Source organism: Orcinus orca, chromosome 12 (assembly GCF_937001465.1).
Source record: "Orcinus orca chromosome 12, mOrcOrc1.1, whole genome shotgun sequence".
In the NCBI taxonomy this organism is placed as follows: Eukaryota; Metazoa; Chordata; class Mammalia; order Artiodactyla; family Delphinidae; genus Orcinus; species Orcinus orca.
Genome location: NC_064570.1, coordinates 14,841,285 through 14,853,832, shown reverse-complemented (window position 1 = coordinate 14,853,832; position 12,548 = coordinate 14,841,285). Strand labels below are relative to the sequence as shown.

Below are 12,548 nucleotides of genomic sequence, written 5' to 3'. Positions count from 1 at the left end.
TTTGTGGTTTTTAGCAGTATTATATTTATATTACTGTTACAAATATTAACAACTCCTAACTTTAAGTACTGTTAGAATGTCATACATTATGTAGTGCAGTGAACACTAGATGTGGACAAGAAGCCTGGGGTTTTATTTGTGGCTGTGTCTCTTACCGCTGTGTGACCTTTAGCCAGTCATAACTTCTCTGAGTCACGTGTGTAAAAGTGTAAAAGGTATATAGTACTAGGCTTCCCAGATTATCGTGAGGCAAAATAGTGTATAAAAATAAGGTCAACTGTAAAATGATGTGGACACAGAAGGTATCATTGTTTTAGGATAGAGAAGTCTTTTTAATGTAATAACTTTACTATTTCGGGGGATAAGCAGCATGATAAATCATATATACTATTAACTAAAATAAACTGACAGAAGTCTGTAATGTGTAAGTCTGTTGATCAGGTAGATTTTATTTAGGAAAGTTTTTGGTACTTTAAATGCATGTGCAGTTTAGGTGAAACATAGCCACATAGATCTAATAATAAATTAACGAAAGAATCTCATGTTCGCTGTAATGCCGTTTGCTGTATTCTGCTTACCCCCCTTTTAAACAAAGAGACCAAAGTCCTTAAATTATATAGTGGGACGTAGGGTGAACTTTCTTCACCTTCTGTTCCGCTTTGCCTGAGACGTATTATTTCTCACTGCCTCTTTTTATTACATCTTACGGGTACGTGCCTCCCCGTTGGGCTTGGGGAGCTGTGTCCCTGGGGCTCCTGTACTTGACAACTCATTTCAAATGGTACCTGCTCTGTTGTTTAGGAGGAGCTGCAGGTGGTGGATACGCCCAGGTCATCCCTATGGAAGAGGTAAGATTCCAAGAGACACGTGTCTTGTGTCACTGTTTTTCCCTCCTGGAACCTTTTCTCTGTGCTTCTGTAAATACAGGCGCACAGTACTTTATCCTCAATCCCAAAGTTCTGAAGGCTCTGAAAACCAGAAATGTTTGCCTGACCCATTTGGGGGAAAACCTGACATTTACTGTTAATGAGCTACTTACGGATTTTGTCTATGCCCCTAGGTGTAAATATTCATATATTTTGCTGCAGAAATATTATTTTTGATTAATGGATGCTGACCTGGACCCTGCTTGGAACGTTTTATAAATAAATTATGTGTCCATCACACTACCTTTCTCCATTCCAAAAAATTCTGAATCCCAAAACCCACCTCAAGGGTTTGGATGATAGGACGCAGAGCTGTGTCTCCATCATCATCTGTTACACTGCTGAATTCGGGAAGGCCTGGACTCTTCCCTTCTGTGAACTGAGACTCCAGAATCAAGTCCAGTCGCTCATCTGTATCCACAGGTTCCACATTCATGGTTGTGACCAACTGCAGCTTGAAAATACTCAGGAAAAAAAATTTTCCAGAAAGTTCCAAAAAGCAAAACTTGAATTAATGCACGCTGGTAACTATTTTCGTAACGTTTACATTGTATTGAGTATTATAAGTAGTCTAGCAATGATTTAGATTCTACCGGAGGATGAGAGTATGTTATATGCAAATACTACACTATTTTACATAAGGGACTTAGAGTATCTGTGGATTTTGCTATCTACAGGGTCCTGAAACCAATTCCGCATGGATACTGAGGGACAACCACAGTTCCAAAAAACAAATGGTCCAGATAGGCCAATGGTGTCAATTCTTATTTCTACAAGACCAGTTTCTACACCCTGTATTAACACCTCCTTGTCCCCTGGATTTAACCAGTGACCAGGTCCCATCAGTTCCACTCTCCACATCAGCCTCTTGGTTCAGGTCCTGAGAAGTCTTCCTAAAGCCCATGTCCTTTTCTGTTGCCTGCATTTCAGCAGTTACTCCGTCATGCTCCGGCCATCTCTCCACCCCCAGTGTCTCAGGTTCCCATGCCACCCTCCCTGTCTCCACCCTGTCAAACTCCTTGCCCTGTTTTCTCTTGGTTCCAAGTCTGGAATGTTCTTCCCTTTCCTGCGTTCCCTGCTCAGCTCCCATTTCAAATGGTACCTGCTCCGTCGAGGTTCTGTTCCATCCCACGGATCCCCTCCTGCTCTGTGTTTACCTCCGTGTGGTCCCATCGGGCTGTGAGGAGTTAGACCCCCTGGGCCCCAGCACTTAGCAGTGTGCCCAGCACGTAAGAGGTGCTCACTAGGAAATATTTGTTGATTTTGTTGAAGGAATAGGAAAGGGTTTTCTTTTTACCCACAGGGATGTGAGCATCATGGAAGCTAGAGGGAAATTTTGGATAATCTTCAAATGTTGGGGGTGGGAGTGAGAAGGGGGTGGGAGTGAGAAAGCATAGTCAAGGCTTGGCTGAGAAAAATAGCCCCAGGCCTCATCTGCAGGAGGATGAGTAACAGTCACAAGCCAGGAAGCTCCAGAGCCAGGGGGCCAGGTTGGGGATGGAGTGTAAGGAACGTGGCCTGGGGAGTATTGAAAGGGCGCTGCCGACCTGCTGTCATATGGCATCACCTGCATGGCCCAAGTTGGGCCAAACTGAGGGACAAGGTAGTTAGAACTATCTGAAAAAGTTAGCAAATTACAAACATGCTGATTCTACAGATAGATTAGAAGAAAAATAACGAAATAGAGAGTTGTGAGAGTGATACTTTTTTTCTATTACTCAGGCTGTCACATTCTATATTGTTCTATTGCTACTGTGTGTTTTATTCCCTGCCTTATTCCAAAGTACATTTGATATGGTACTATTTTCTTAATTATAAAACAGTGCATAAAAGTACATGAAAAAAGAAAACCAAAATAAGGAACCCAATCATTAAGTCCATCAGAATTGTTTCACTCTTAACCTGAGAAAGGAAGAATTTGCAATAGAAAGTCTGTGCAAGTATTCTTTGTTGTCAAGTGGAAGACTGACATTTTCTGATCTTCAGATTCAGGCTATATAAAACATATCCTAAGCGTTGTAAGGGTATGTCATTAGCAGAATATTTTGTTTATTTGGAAAGTCCTTCAGTACTGCAATGGTTGTTTGAAACAAGTAGAAAGATGTTTCCGTTTCATTTTATAGTTCAACCTTCACCTGACTGGGGACATCCATGCCATCACTGCTGCTAATAACTTGTTGGCCGCTGCTATCGACACAAGGATTTTGCATGAAAATACTCAAACAGACAAGGTGAGAAAGGCTCCTTGTTTTAAGATGCCCAAAAGGCCATTTTGGGCATGTTATCCTGGGATTCCTGGATTAAGGAATTCATGAAAAAACTTTTGGAGTCCGAAAGTTCTCTGAAATTCTATTCAAAATGTTGTGAATTGTATATATGTCCTTATTTCTTAAGGAGAGGATCTGTACTTTGGTAAGGTTCTCAAATTAGTTTATGACCACTACCAGGTTATTGGGAGAATTATGCTAGTTGCTCTTTTTAAGCCAAATTGTCTTCAAGACGAACCTTTAGTTTTAAAGGTAATTGGTAGACAAGTTCTCTTAGTTTTGCCCATGGGTGTAATCTCTGGTCTCTGCTAAGGGGGTTGGAGAGATATCTTTTTAAGATTCTGATGTTACAGGCAGCTATCCTAGATGCCCTGCTAAACAGGTCAGACCCCCTTTTTGGGCCTCAGGGCTGTAGGGTCTGAGAGGTAAATCACACACCTGAAGGGGACAGACTACTAGATGCTAATTCCTCATAGACATAGGACATGGATAAAAGTGGGAATTTCTGACACATTTTACAAAGGTCCTAACATCCTCCAATTAAACTAACTCCCTAGTGAGTTTTTGAAGCCAAAAATAAATATAGAGATAAATTTTAACTTGGTAGTTATAAGGCTGTAGATCAAGAAATGTATTTTCATGCAAACTCTTTACAATGTGCATTATTGCAGATCTAGTCGAATTTATTAAAATGACAGAACTTCAGTCTAAATTGTTTACATTAACCGAGAATTTTAATAGGGTCTGTAATCTAAACAGTTTGGTTATAAATGTAATGAACTTTGCCATATTCTGTAAATTGTCCAAGTTCATGGTTGGCCCTTAAACTTTTGTGAGTTTTGTTTTTATTTTGCGTTTCTAGGCTCTGTATAATCGACTGGTTGCTTCAGTGAATGGTGTTAGAGAATTTTCAAAAATTCAACTTGCTCGGCTGAAAGTAAGTTTCTAGTTAATGGTTCTTTAAAAAGAAAATACCCTGGAAACAAATCAGAAAAATCGTCAGAACCAGAAATTTTGAACTTGATTTGATTTGGGTTTTCAGATGCTTTTTTTGGATATTGAACTCTGAATAGACAGAACAATGTAACAGAGATTGCCCAGAACTAGATGCCTGAGGCCTTGATCCTGCACCAAAAAGCAGGTGGACAAATGAGTTCACCCTTATAGATGTCAGCTTCTTCATCTATAAAACGAGAGCACCACTCTGCTGAGAACTCTAGTCAACTAACAAATGAAGATTGCCAAGAGTCTTCCTTTTCATGACAGTTCTTAATTTTCTAAGAAAGACTTTGAAAATTCATCTATTTCAGTTTTTATTGTAGCAAGATTCTATTTGTGGATGTGCTCTTAATTCTTATCCATTTTACCATTTTCTAGTGCTCTTTGCTACTTAATGCCCTACTTCCCTTTGCTTTTTTTCAGACTAAAAAATAACTTTAATGATATAATCTACAGCCACTGGTTGGTGAGAATTGGTTTAAAAAATTCATCCCCTGGCTTCTTACTGAACCAAGTTCAGTTTGTTGAGAATAACGCACAATATGGTATCCTCAGCATCTCCAACGTTTATAGTTTGTTTCCCAGATTCTTTTCTTATACTTTATCAAAAACCACTTTGTTAGAGTGTTTTCTTTATAGAAAGAGATGCTTTAAAAGTTTTAATTTTTTTCTTGTGGAATTAGAAATAACTTGAAAACGTAGACATAATCGTTACTTAAATTATTGGTAGGGACTTCCCTGGTGGCGCAGTGGTTACGAATCTGCCTGCCAGTGCAGGGGATACGGGTTCGATCCCTGGTCCAGGAAGATCCCACATGCCTCGGAGCAGTGAAGCCCGTGTGCCACAGCTGGGCCTGCGCTCTAGAGCCCGCGAGCCACAACTACTGAGTGTGCACTCTAGAGCCTGCGAGCCACAACTACTGAGCCCGTGTGCCACAACTACTGAAGCCCATGTGCCTAGAGCCCATGCTCCACAACAAGAGAAGCCACCGCAGTGAGAAGCCCGTGCACTGCAACGAATAGTAGCCCCCGCTCGTCACAACTAGAGAAAGCCTGCGCGTAGCAACGAAGACCCAACGCAGCCAAAAATAAAAATAAAATAAATAAATAAATAAAAATTATTGGTATTTGTATCTGAAAAGAACAACTAGTGAACTGGAGCATCAATTAGATGGAAGTTTTATGCCCCTTCTGTGCATGGCATGTGGTGACTACGTAGAGAGCCTTAGGCTATGACAGACAATACGGCACTTATTCTTTGTGTACTGTCACCTGTTATTCGAAGGGTGTATTATTACAAATACACCCTTCGAGTAACAGGTGACAGTACACAAAGAATGTCTCCCATTTTAGGAGGTGTTTGGATCCATTCATTTATGAGTTGGACTAACCTACCATTTACTTGAAGTTCAGCTTAGTTTTTAAAAAGGCTTTACTAGTCATGGAGAAGGTAAAAGTAGAGGGATAATTTGGTTACGTCTTGCTTTTCATTCCTTCTAAAACATATTTTGTTCTTCTTAATCATTAGAAACTGGGAATAAATAAGACTGATCCAAGCGCTCTGACAGAAGAGGAAATGAGGAAATTTGCCCGTCTTGACATTGACCCCTCCACCATCACGTGGCAGAGAGGTAGGTGCTGGTGGCTAGATGGGGAGGGTGACATGTCTTCGAATTGGAGCTCTGCATAAATACACAATTGTATTTCTTCCCACTGTCTTCCTAGCTTGCGTTACATAATCCCTCCATTTATTTCCGTCACTTATTTTACCAGCCTCTTCTCTCATCCTTGCCTCCTATTTAGGAGAAAAAGCTGTACCCTTAGCTCATCCCATTCACCCCATCTCTTCCAGATTTCCGAGGAAAAGTACTTTTCTCCTGTCTCATCTCTGGCCTCCCGTATTCTCTTTGGGGGTAAAAATGTCTGTGTCTCTCCCCTTAATTGTCCTGCTGCCCTCTCTACCCGCCATTCTGATTTCTTACTCTCTTCCTCACCACTAGCTCTAAGCAGCTTAGAAATTTGTATTTTCAGTGCAGAATCTTTTCTCTGAGTCTCTTGCTTCCAGCCACTTACTAGAATCCCCTTCAGCACTTCAAATGTGGGGCAGAGGGACGTCTGTCCTGACCTCCCTGTTTTCCTCTTGGCTGTGACACCCCTCACTTCTCCCGCACTGCCCTCCATAAGGGTGGGATAGTGGGGAAAAGCACTAAATGTGGAGTCAGGAGCGATTCACATACCTGTTCTGGGCCCCGGTCTCTTGGAGATGGAAATGGAGGCGGTAATACATAATTACAGGCATGTGGTAATAGCACTTGATAAAACCTACCGAAGAGTTAGATGGTGTGTATTCCTTTTTTTTTTTTCTTTTTTAGAATTAAATCACAGCTGCTTTTACATTAGTACCAACTATGACAAGATTTTTTCCAACTTTTTTTTTGCATTTTTAAATTTTATTTTATTTTTTTATACAGTAGGTCCTTATTAGTCATCAATTTTATACACATCAGTGTATACATGTCAATCCCAATTGCCCAGCTCATCACACCATCACCCCCACCCACCGCTGCTTTCCCCACTTGGTGTCCATACGTTTGTTCTCTACATCTGTGTCTCAATTTCTGCCCTGCAAACCGGTTCATCTGTACCATTTTTCTAGGTTCCACATATACGTGTTAATATACGATATTTGTTTTTCCCTTTCTGACTTACTTCACTCTGTATGAAAGTCTCTAGATCCATCCACGTCTCTATAAATGACCCAATTTCGTTCCTTTTTATGGCTGAGTAATATTCCATTGTATATATGTACCACATTTTCTTTATCCATTCGTCTGTCAATGAGCATTTAGGTTGCTTCCATGACCTGGCTGTTGTAAATAGTGCTGCAATGAACATTAGGGTGCATGTGTCTTTTTGAATTATGGTTTTCTCTGTGTGTATGCCCAGTACTGGGATTGCTGGGTCATATGGTAATTCAATTTTTAGTTTTTTAAGGAACCTCCATACTGTTCTCCATAGTGGCTGTATCCATTTACATTCCCACCAACAGTGCAAGAGGGTTCGCTTTTCTCCACACCCTCTCCAGCATTTGTTGTCTGTAGATTTTCTGATGATGCCCATTCTAACTGGTGTGAGGGGATACCTCATTGTAGTTTTGATTTGCATTTCTCTAATAATTAGTGATGTTGAGCAGCTTTTCATGTGCTTCTCGGCCATCTGTATGTCTTCTTTGGAGAAATGTCTATCTAGGTCTTCTGCCCATTTTTGGATTGGGTTGTGTGTTTCTTTAATATTGAGCTGCATGAGCTATTTATATATTTTGGAGATTAAACCTTTGTCCGTTGATTCGTTTGCAAATATTTTTCCGATTCTGAGGGTTGTCTTTTCGTCTTGTTTATGGTTTCCTTTGCTGTGCAAAAGCTTTGAAGTTTCATTAGCTCCCATTTGTTTATTTTTGTTTTTATTTCCATTACTCTAGGAGGTGGAGCAAAAAAGATCTTGTTGTGGTTTATGTCAAAGAGTGTTCTTCCTATGTTTTCCTCTAAGAGATTTATACTTTCAGGACTTACATTTAGGTCTCTAATCCATTTTGAGTTTATTTTTGTGTATGGTGTTAGGGAGTGTTCTAATTTCATTCTTTCACATGTAGCTGTCCAGTTTTCCCAGCATCACTTATTGAAGAGACTTTCTTTTCTCCATTGTATATCCTTGCCTCCTTTGTCATAGATTAGTTGACCATAGGTGCATGAGTTTCTCTCTGGGCTTTTATCTTGTTCCATTGATCTGTGTTTCTGTTTTTGTGCCAGTACCATATTGTCTTGATTACTGTAGCTTTGTAGTATAGTCCGAAATCAGCAAGTCTGATTCCTCCAGCTCTGTTTTTTTCCCTCAAGACTGCTTTGGCTTTTCGGGGTCTTTTGTGTCTCCATACAGATTTTAAGATTTTTTCTTCTAGTTCTGTAAAAAATGCCATTGGTAATTTGATAGGGATTGCATTGACTCTGTAAATTGCTTTGGGTAGTATAGTCATTTTCACAATATTGATTCTTCCAATCCAAGAACATGGTATATCTCTCCATCTGTTTGTGTCATCTTTAATTTCTTTCATCAGTGTCTTATAGTTTTCTGCATACAGGTCTATTGTCTCCCTAGGTAGGTTTTTTCCTAGGTATTTTATTCTTTTTGTTGCAATGGTAAATGGGAGTGTTTCCTTAATTTCTCTTTTAAATTTTTCATCATTAGTGTATAGGAATGCAAGAGATTTCTATGCATTAATTTTGTATCCTGCAACTTTACCAAATTCATTGATTAGCTCTAATAGTTTTCTGATGCCATCTTTAGGATTCTCTATGTATAGTATCATGTCACCTGCAAACAGTGACAGTTTTACTTCTTCTTTTCCAATTTGGATTCCTTTTATTTCTTTTTCTTCTCTGATTGCCATGGCTAGGACTTCTAAAACTATGTTGAATAATAGTGGTGAGAGTGGACATCCTTGTCTTGTTCCTGATCTTATAGGAAATGCTTTCAGTTTTTCACCATTGAGAATGATGTTTGCTGTGGGTTTGTCATATATGGCCTTTATTATGTCGAGGTAAGTTCCCTTTGTGCCCACTTTCTGGAGAGTTTTTATCATAAGTGGGTGTTGAATTTTGTCAAAAGCTTTTTCTGCAGCTATTGAGATGATCATATGCTTTTTATTCTTCAATTTGTTAGTATGGTGTATCACATTGATTGATTTGTGTATATTGAAGAATCCTTTTATCCCTGGGATAAACCCCACTTGATCATCATGTATGATCCTTTTAATGTGTTGTTGGATTCTGTTTGCTAGTATTTTGTTGAGGATTTTTGCATCTCTATTCATCAGTGATATTGTTCTGTAATTTTCTGTTTTTGTAGTATCTTTGTCTGGTTTTGGTATCAGGGTGATGGTGACCTCATAGAATGAGTTTGGGAGTGTTCTTTCCTCTGCAATTTTTGGAAGAGTTTGAGAAGGATGGGTGTTTAGTTCTTCTCTAAATGTTTGATAGAATTCACCTGTGAAGCCACCTGGTCCTGGACTTTTGTTTGTTGGAAGATTTTTAATCACAGTTTCAATTTCATTACTTGTGATTTGTCTGTTCATATTTTCTATTTCTTCCTGGTTCAGTCTTGAGAGGTTATACCTTTCTAAGAATTTGTCCATTTCTTCTAGGTTGTCCATTTTATTGGCATAGAGTTGCTTGTAGCAGTCTCTTAGGATGCTTTGTATTTCTGCAGTGTCTTTGTAACTTCTTTTTTGTGTCTAATTTTATTGATTTGAGTCCTCTCCCTCTTTTTCTTGATGAGTCTGGCTAATGGTTTATTAATTTTGTTTATTTTCTCAAAGAACCAGCTTTTAGTTTTATTGATCCTTGCTATTGTTTTCTTTGTTTCTATTTCATTTATTTCTGCTCTGATCTTTTTTTTTTTTTTTTGCAGTACTCCTGGGCCTCTCACTGTTGTGGCCTCTCCCGTTGTGGAGCACAGGCTCCAGACGTGCAGGCTCAGTGGCCATGGCTCATGGGCCCAGCTGCTCCGCGGCATGTGGGATCTTCCTGGACCAGGGCACAAACCCATGTCCCCTGCATCAACAGGCGGACTCTCAACCACTGCGCCACCTGGGAAGCCCCCAACATCATTTTTAATTACCGATATGAATATGTTCAGCATTTTATTGGGAAGTCTACTACCTTTTTTTTTTTTGGCTGCATTGGGTCTTCATTGCTGTGCAGGGGCTTTCTCTAGTTGCGGCGAGCAAGGGCTACTGTTTGTTGCGATTTCTTACGAGCTTATAGTTGCGGTGGCTTCTCTTGTTGCAGAGCACGGGGTCTAGGCATGCCGGCTCAGTAGTTGTGGCTCGTGGACAGTAGACCACAGGCTTAGTAGTTGCAGCGCACGGACTTCATTGCTCCGCGTCATGTGGGATCTTCTCGGAGCAGGGCTCGAACCGGTGTCCCCTGCATTGGCAGGTGGACTCTTAACCACTGCGCCACCAGGGAAGTCCTAACTTTTTTTTTATAACTAGGATTAATTATTACTATACCATTATATCTGAAATGCATAGTCAGCTTTTTCAAGGCATTTGTGAGTTTGTGTTACTCTTTAAAACGTTTTTGTGAATAAAAAATTAATGCAGGTGGAAATCGGTATTTTTTTTTTAATTAATTTGTTTAATTAATTTATTTTTGTCTGCATTGGGTCTTCGTTGCTGCGCGCGGGCTTTCTCTAGTTGCAGCGAGCAGGGGCTACTCTTCATTGTGGTGTGTCGGCTTCTCATCGCGGTGGCTTCTCTTGTTGCGGAGCATGGGCTCTAGGCGCACGGGCTTCAGTAGTTGTGGCTCACAGTCTCTAGAGTGCAGGCTCAGTGGTTGTGGTGCACAGGCTTAGTTGCTCTGCGGCATGTGGGATATTCCTAGACCAGGGATTGAACCCGTGTCCCCTGCATTGGCAGGCAGATTCTTAACCACTGCACCACCAGGGAAGCCCTGGAAATCAGTGTATTTTAAACCTAGCATGGGGATATGCTAAAAAAGAAATTTTTACACAAGGGGCGTTCTTCCGCATCTGCATTGTGGCTCCAGCTGAGGCAGCCACCAGAAATGGGGCCACCCATTCCTAAGTGCTTCTTAGAAAAAGAAAGGCTACACAATCCCTCACATGTACCCAGGGCCACCTTGCAGATTGCTTTCTCCCCAAGAAGCATGAAAGGACTAAAGCATACCATAGTTGCAAATCACTTTTAATGTGAGTGATAACGTTAAAAAATTACTCCAGATAAATACTAGAATTGTATTATTGTTTAGGGCACTAAAGTGCCAATTATTGCTATAGACAAGCCACCTAGGTCAGAGGAGTTTGGAATGACGTTTGATAGCTAGTTTGGCTCTTATTCCCATGAATTAATATAAGAAATAGGACTCTCCATCAAATAGATTGAGGTCATTTAATAGTAAGGTTTTGGGGCTTCCCTGGTGGCGCTGTGGTTGGGAGTCCGCCTGCCGATGCAGGGGACACGGGTTCGTGCCCCAGTCCGGGAGGATCCCACATGCCGCGGAGCGGCTGGGCCCGTGAGCCGTGGCCGCTGAGCCTGCGCGTCCGGAGCCTGTGCTCCGCGGCGGGAGAGGCCACAGCAGTGAGAGGCCCACGTACCGCAAAAAGAAAATAAAAATAAATAAAAAGTAAGGTTTCTTTGTTGTTGTTCTTTTTTTTAAAGACAGTATTGGCTTAGAGCTAGAAAGAGTATGGCCTTTGGGTGAGATTAGATGCTTTTATAATTTGATAACTGCAGAGGGGACACTCAGTGACCACATGGGGCTAAAAAACTCTTCTGAGACCATAGATGTCGCATATTGAATGCTCGCCTCTTCCCTTTCATCCTTTGTAAGAAATTTAACTCGTGGTTGTTTTCTCCTATGCTTCCCGTCACTAGCTTGAAGGCCTCATTAAGTGTGTAGTAACAGGGTGGAACTGGGAGCCAGAAACACATAGTATAAGCAGAAGAAACAGTGGACATCAAGTCATTTTACTGTTCCTCGAAGGATGTGAACCCTCCTTTTCTGAGTATCAGAACCCCTGGGGCCTCACAGGCCGTTAGACCGAAGACCAAGAAGCCTCAGTCTCCAGGGAACTGACATCCAGTTACGGGTTCCCAGCAGTCCCCTACAGCCTTGCAGGGAATCAGTACACTTCTGCCAAAGCCAAAGTAGTGGGCCTAGCCTCGATGTCCTACCCTGTATTTCCCGGTCCCTGAGCTGGTGCTGGTTGTTTTAACAAGCCACTAGGAACACGCTGGATGCTCCTCAAAACAGAGCGGTGTAGTCCTAAAGGGACCGTCTAGGGCAAAGAGTGAAAATCCAGATCTCTCCCCTCTGCAGGGTCCCCCCTCCACGCCTACCTGCAGTCTCCATCTCTCCCCTTGCCAGTGAGTGCCTTCCATCAGAGAATGAGGTCTTGTCCATCTTTGTATCCCTGTACAGCTCTCACAGGACCTGCCACAAAATTGGCCCTCAGTAAATAGCCCTGAAATGAACAAGTATGTTTCTCATTCCATCTTCACCTCTACCACTTAGAGGGCAGGAATTCCGTATACTAACTTAGCGTTACTTTCTGTTATCCATCTTTCTTGTGTATCAGAATTTAATCTTCACATTTCTTTTATGTATCTCTGTCATTTCACACGTCTTTCCGTGGACATCAAAAGCCTGGTGAGACGCCCTGTTCCGCCAGGGCTGAGCTAATAAACGCACAGGTGGCCTCCTGACGCCGCTGATTGTAGTGGATCTTACTAAGTTTTTTTTTGGGGGGGGGGGGGCGGTTCTCGTTTGTGTTTTCT

At 41.3% G+C, this 12,548-nt stretch overlaps 1 protein-coding gene and 1 long non-coding RNA gene across 8 annotated transcripts in view; one reads left to right on the top strand and one right to left on the bottom strand.

The window, feature by feature from the left end:
* Positions 1-12,548, top strand: part of MTHFD1L (methylenetetrahydrofolate dehydrogenase (NADP+ dependent) 1 like) — a 199,920-nt gene that overhangs the window by 54,355 nt on the left and 133,017 nt on the right. For 6 of the 7 annotated variants that reach the window (XR_004476641.2, XM_049695148.1, XM_004263713.4 and 3 more), the window contains exons 13-16: positions 802-848; positions 3,050-3,157; positions 4,056-4,130; positions 5,721-5,823. Coding sequence is in view for 5 of the 7 variants with exons in the window: in XM_049695148.1 (XP_049551105.1) it covers positions 802-848; positions 3,050-3,157; positions 4,056-4,130; positions 5,721-5,823 (333 nt within the window). In the remaining 2 variants the exon portion in view is untranslated. Of the gene's footprint in view, positions 1-801; positions 849-3,049; positions 3,158-4,055; positions 4,131-5,720; positions 5,824-12,548 lie in introns of those variants that run through there. The other variant, XM_049695151.1, reaches the window with a different exon arrangement.
* Positions 1-12,548, bottom strand: part of LOC125960615 (uncharacterized) — a 292,168-nt gene that overhangs the window by 186,984 nt on the left and 92,636 nt on the right. The window lies entirely within an intron of this gene.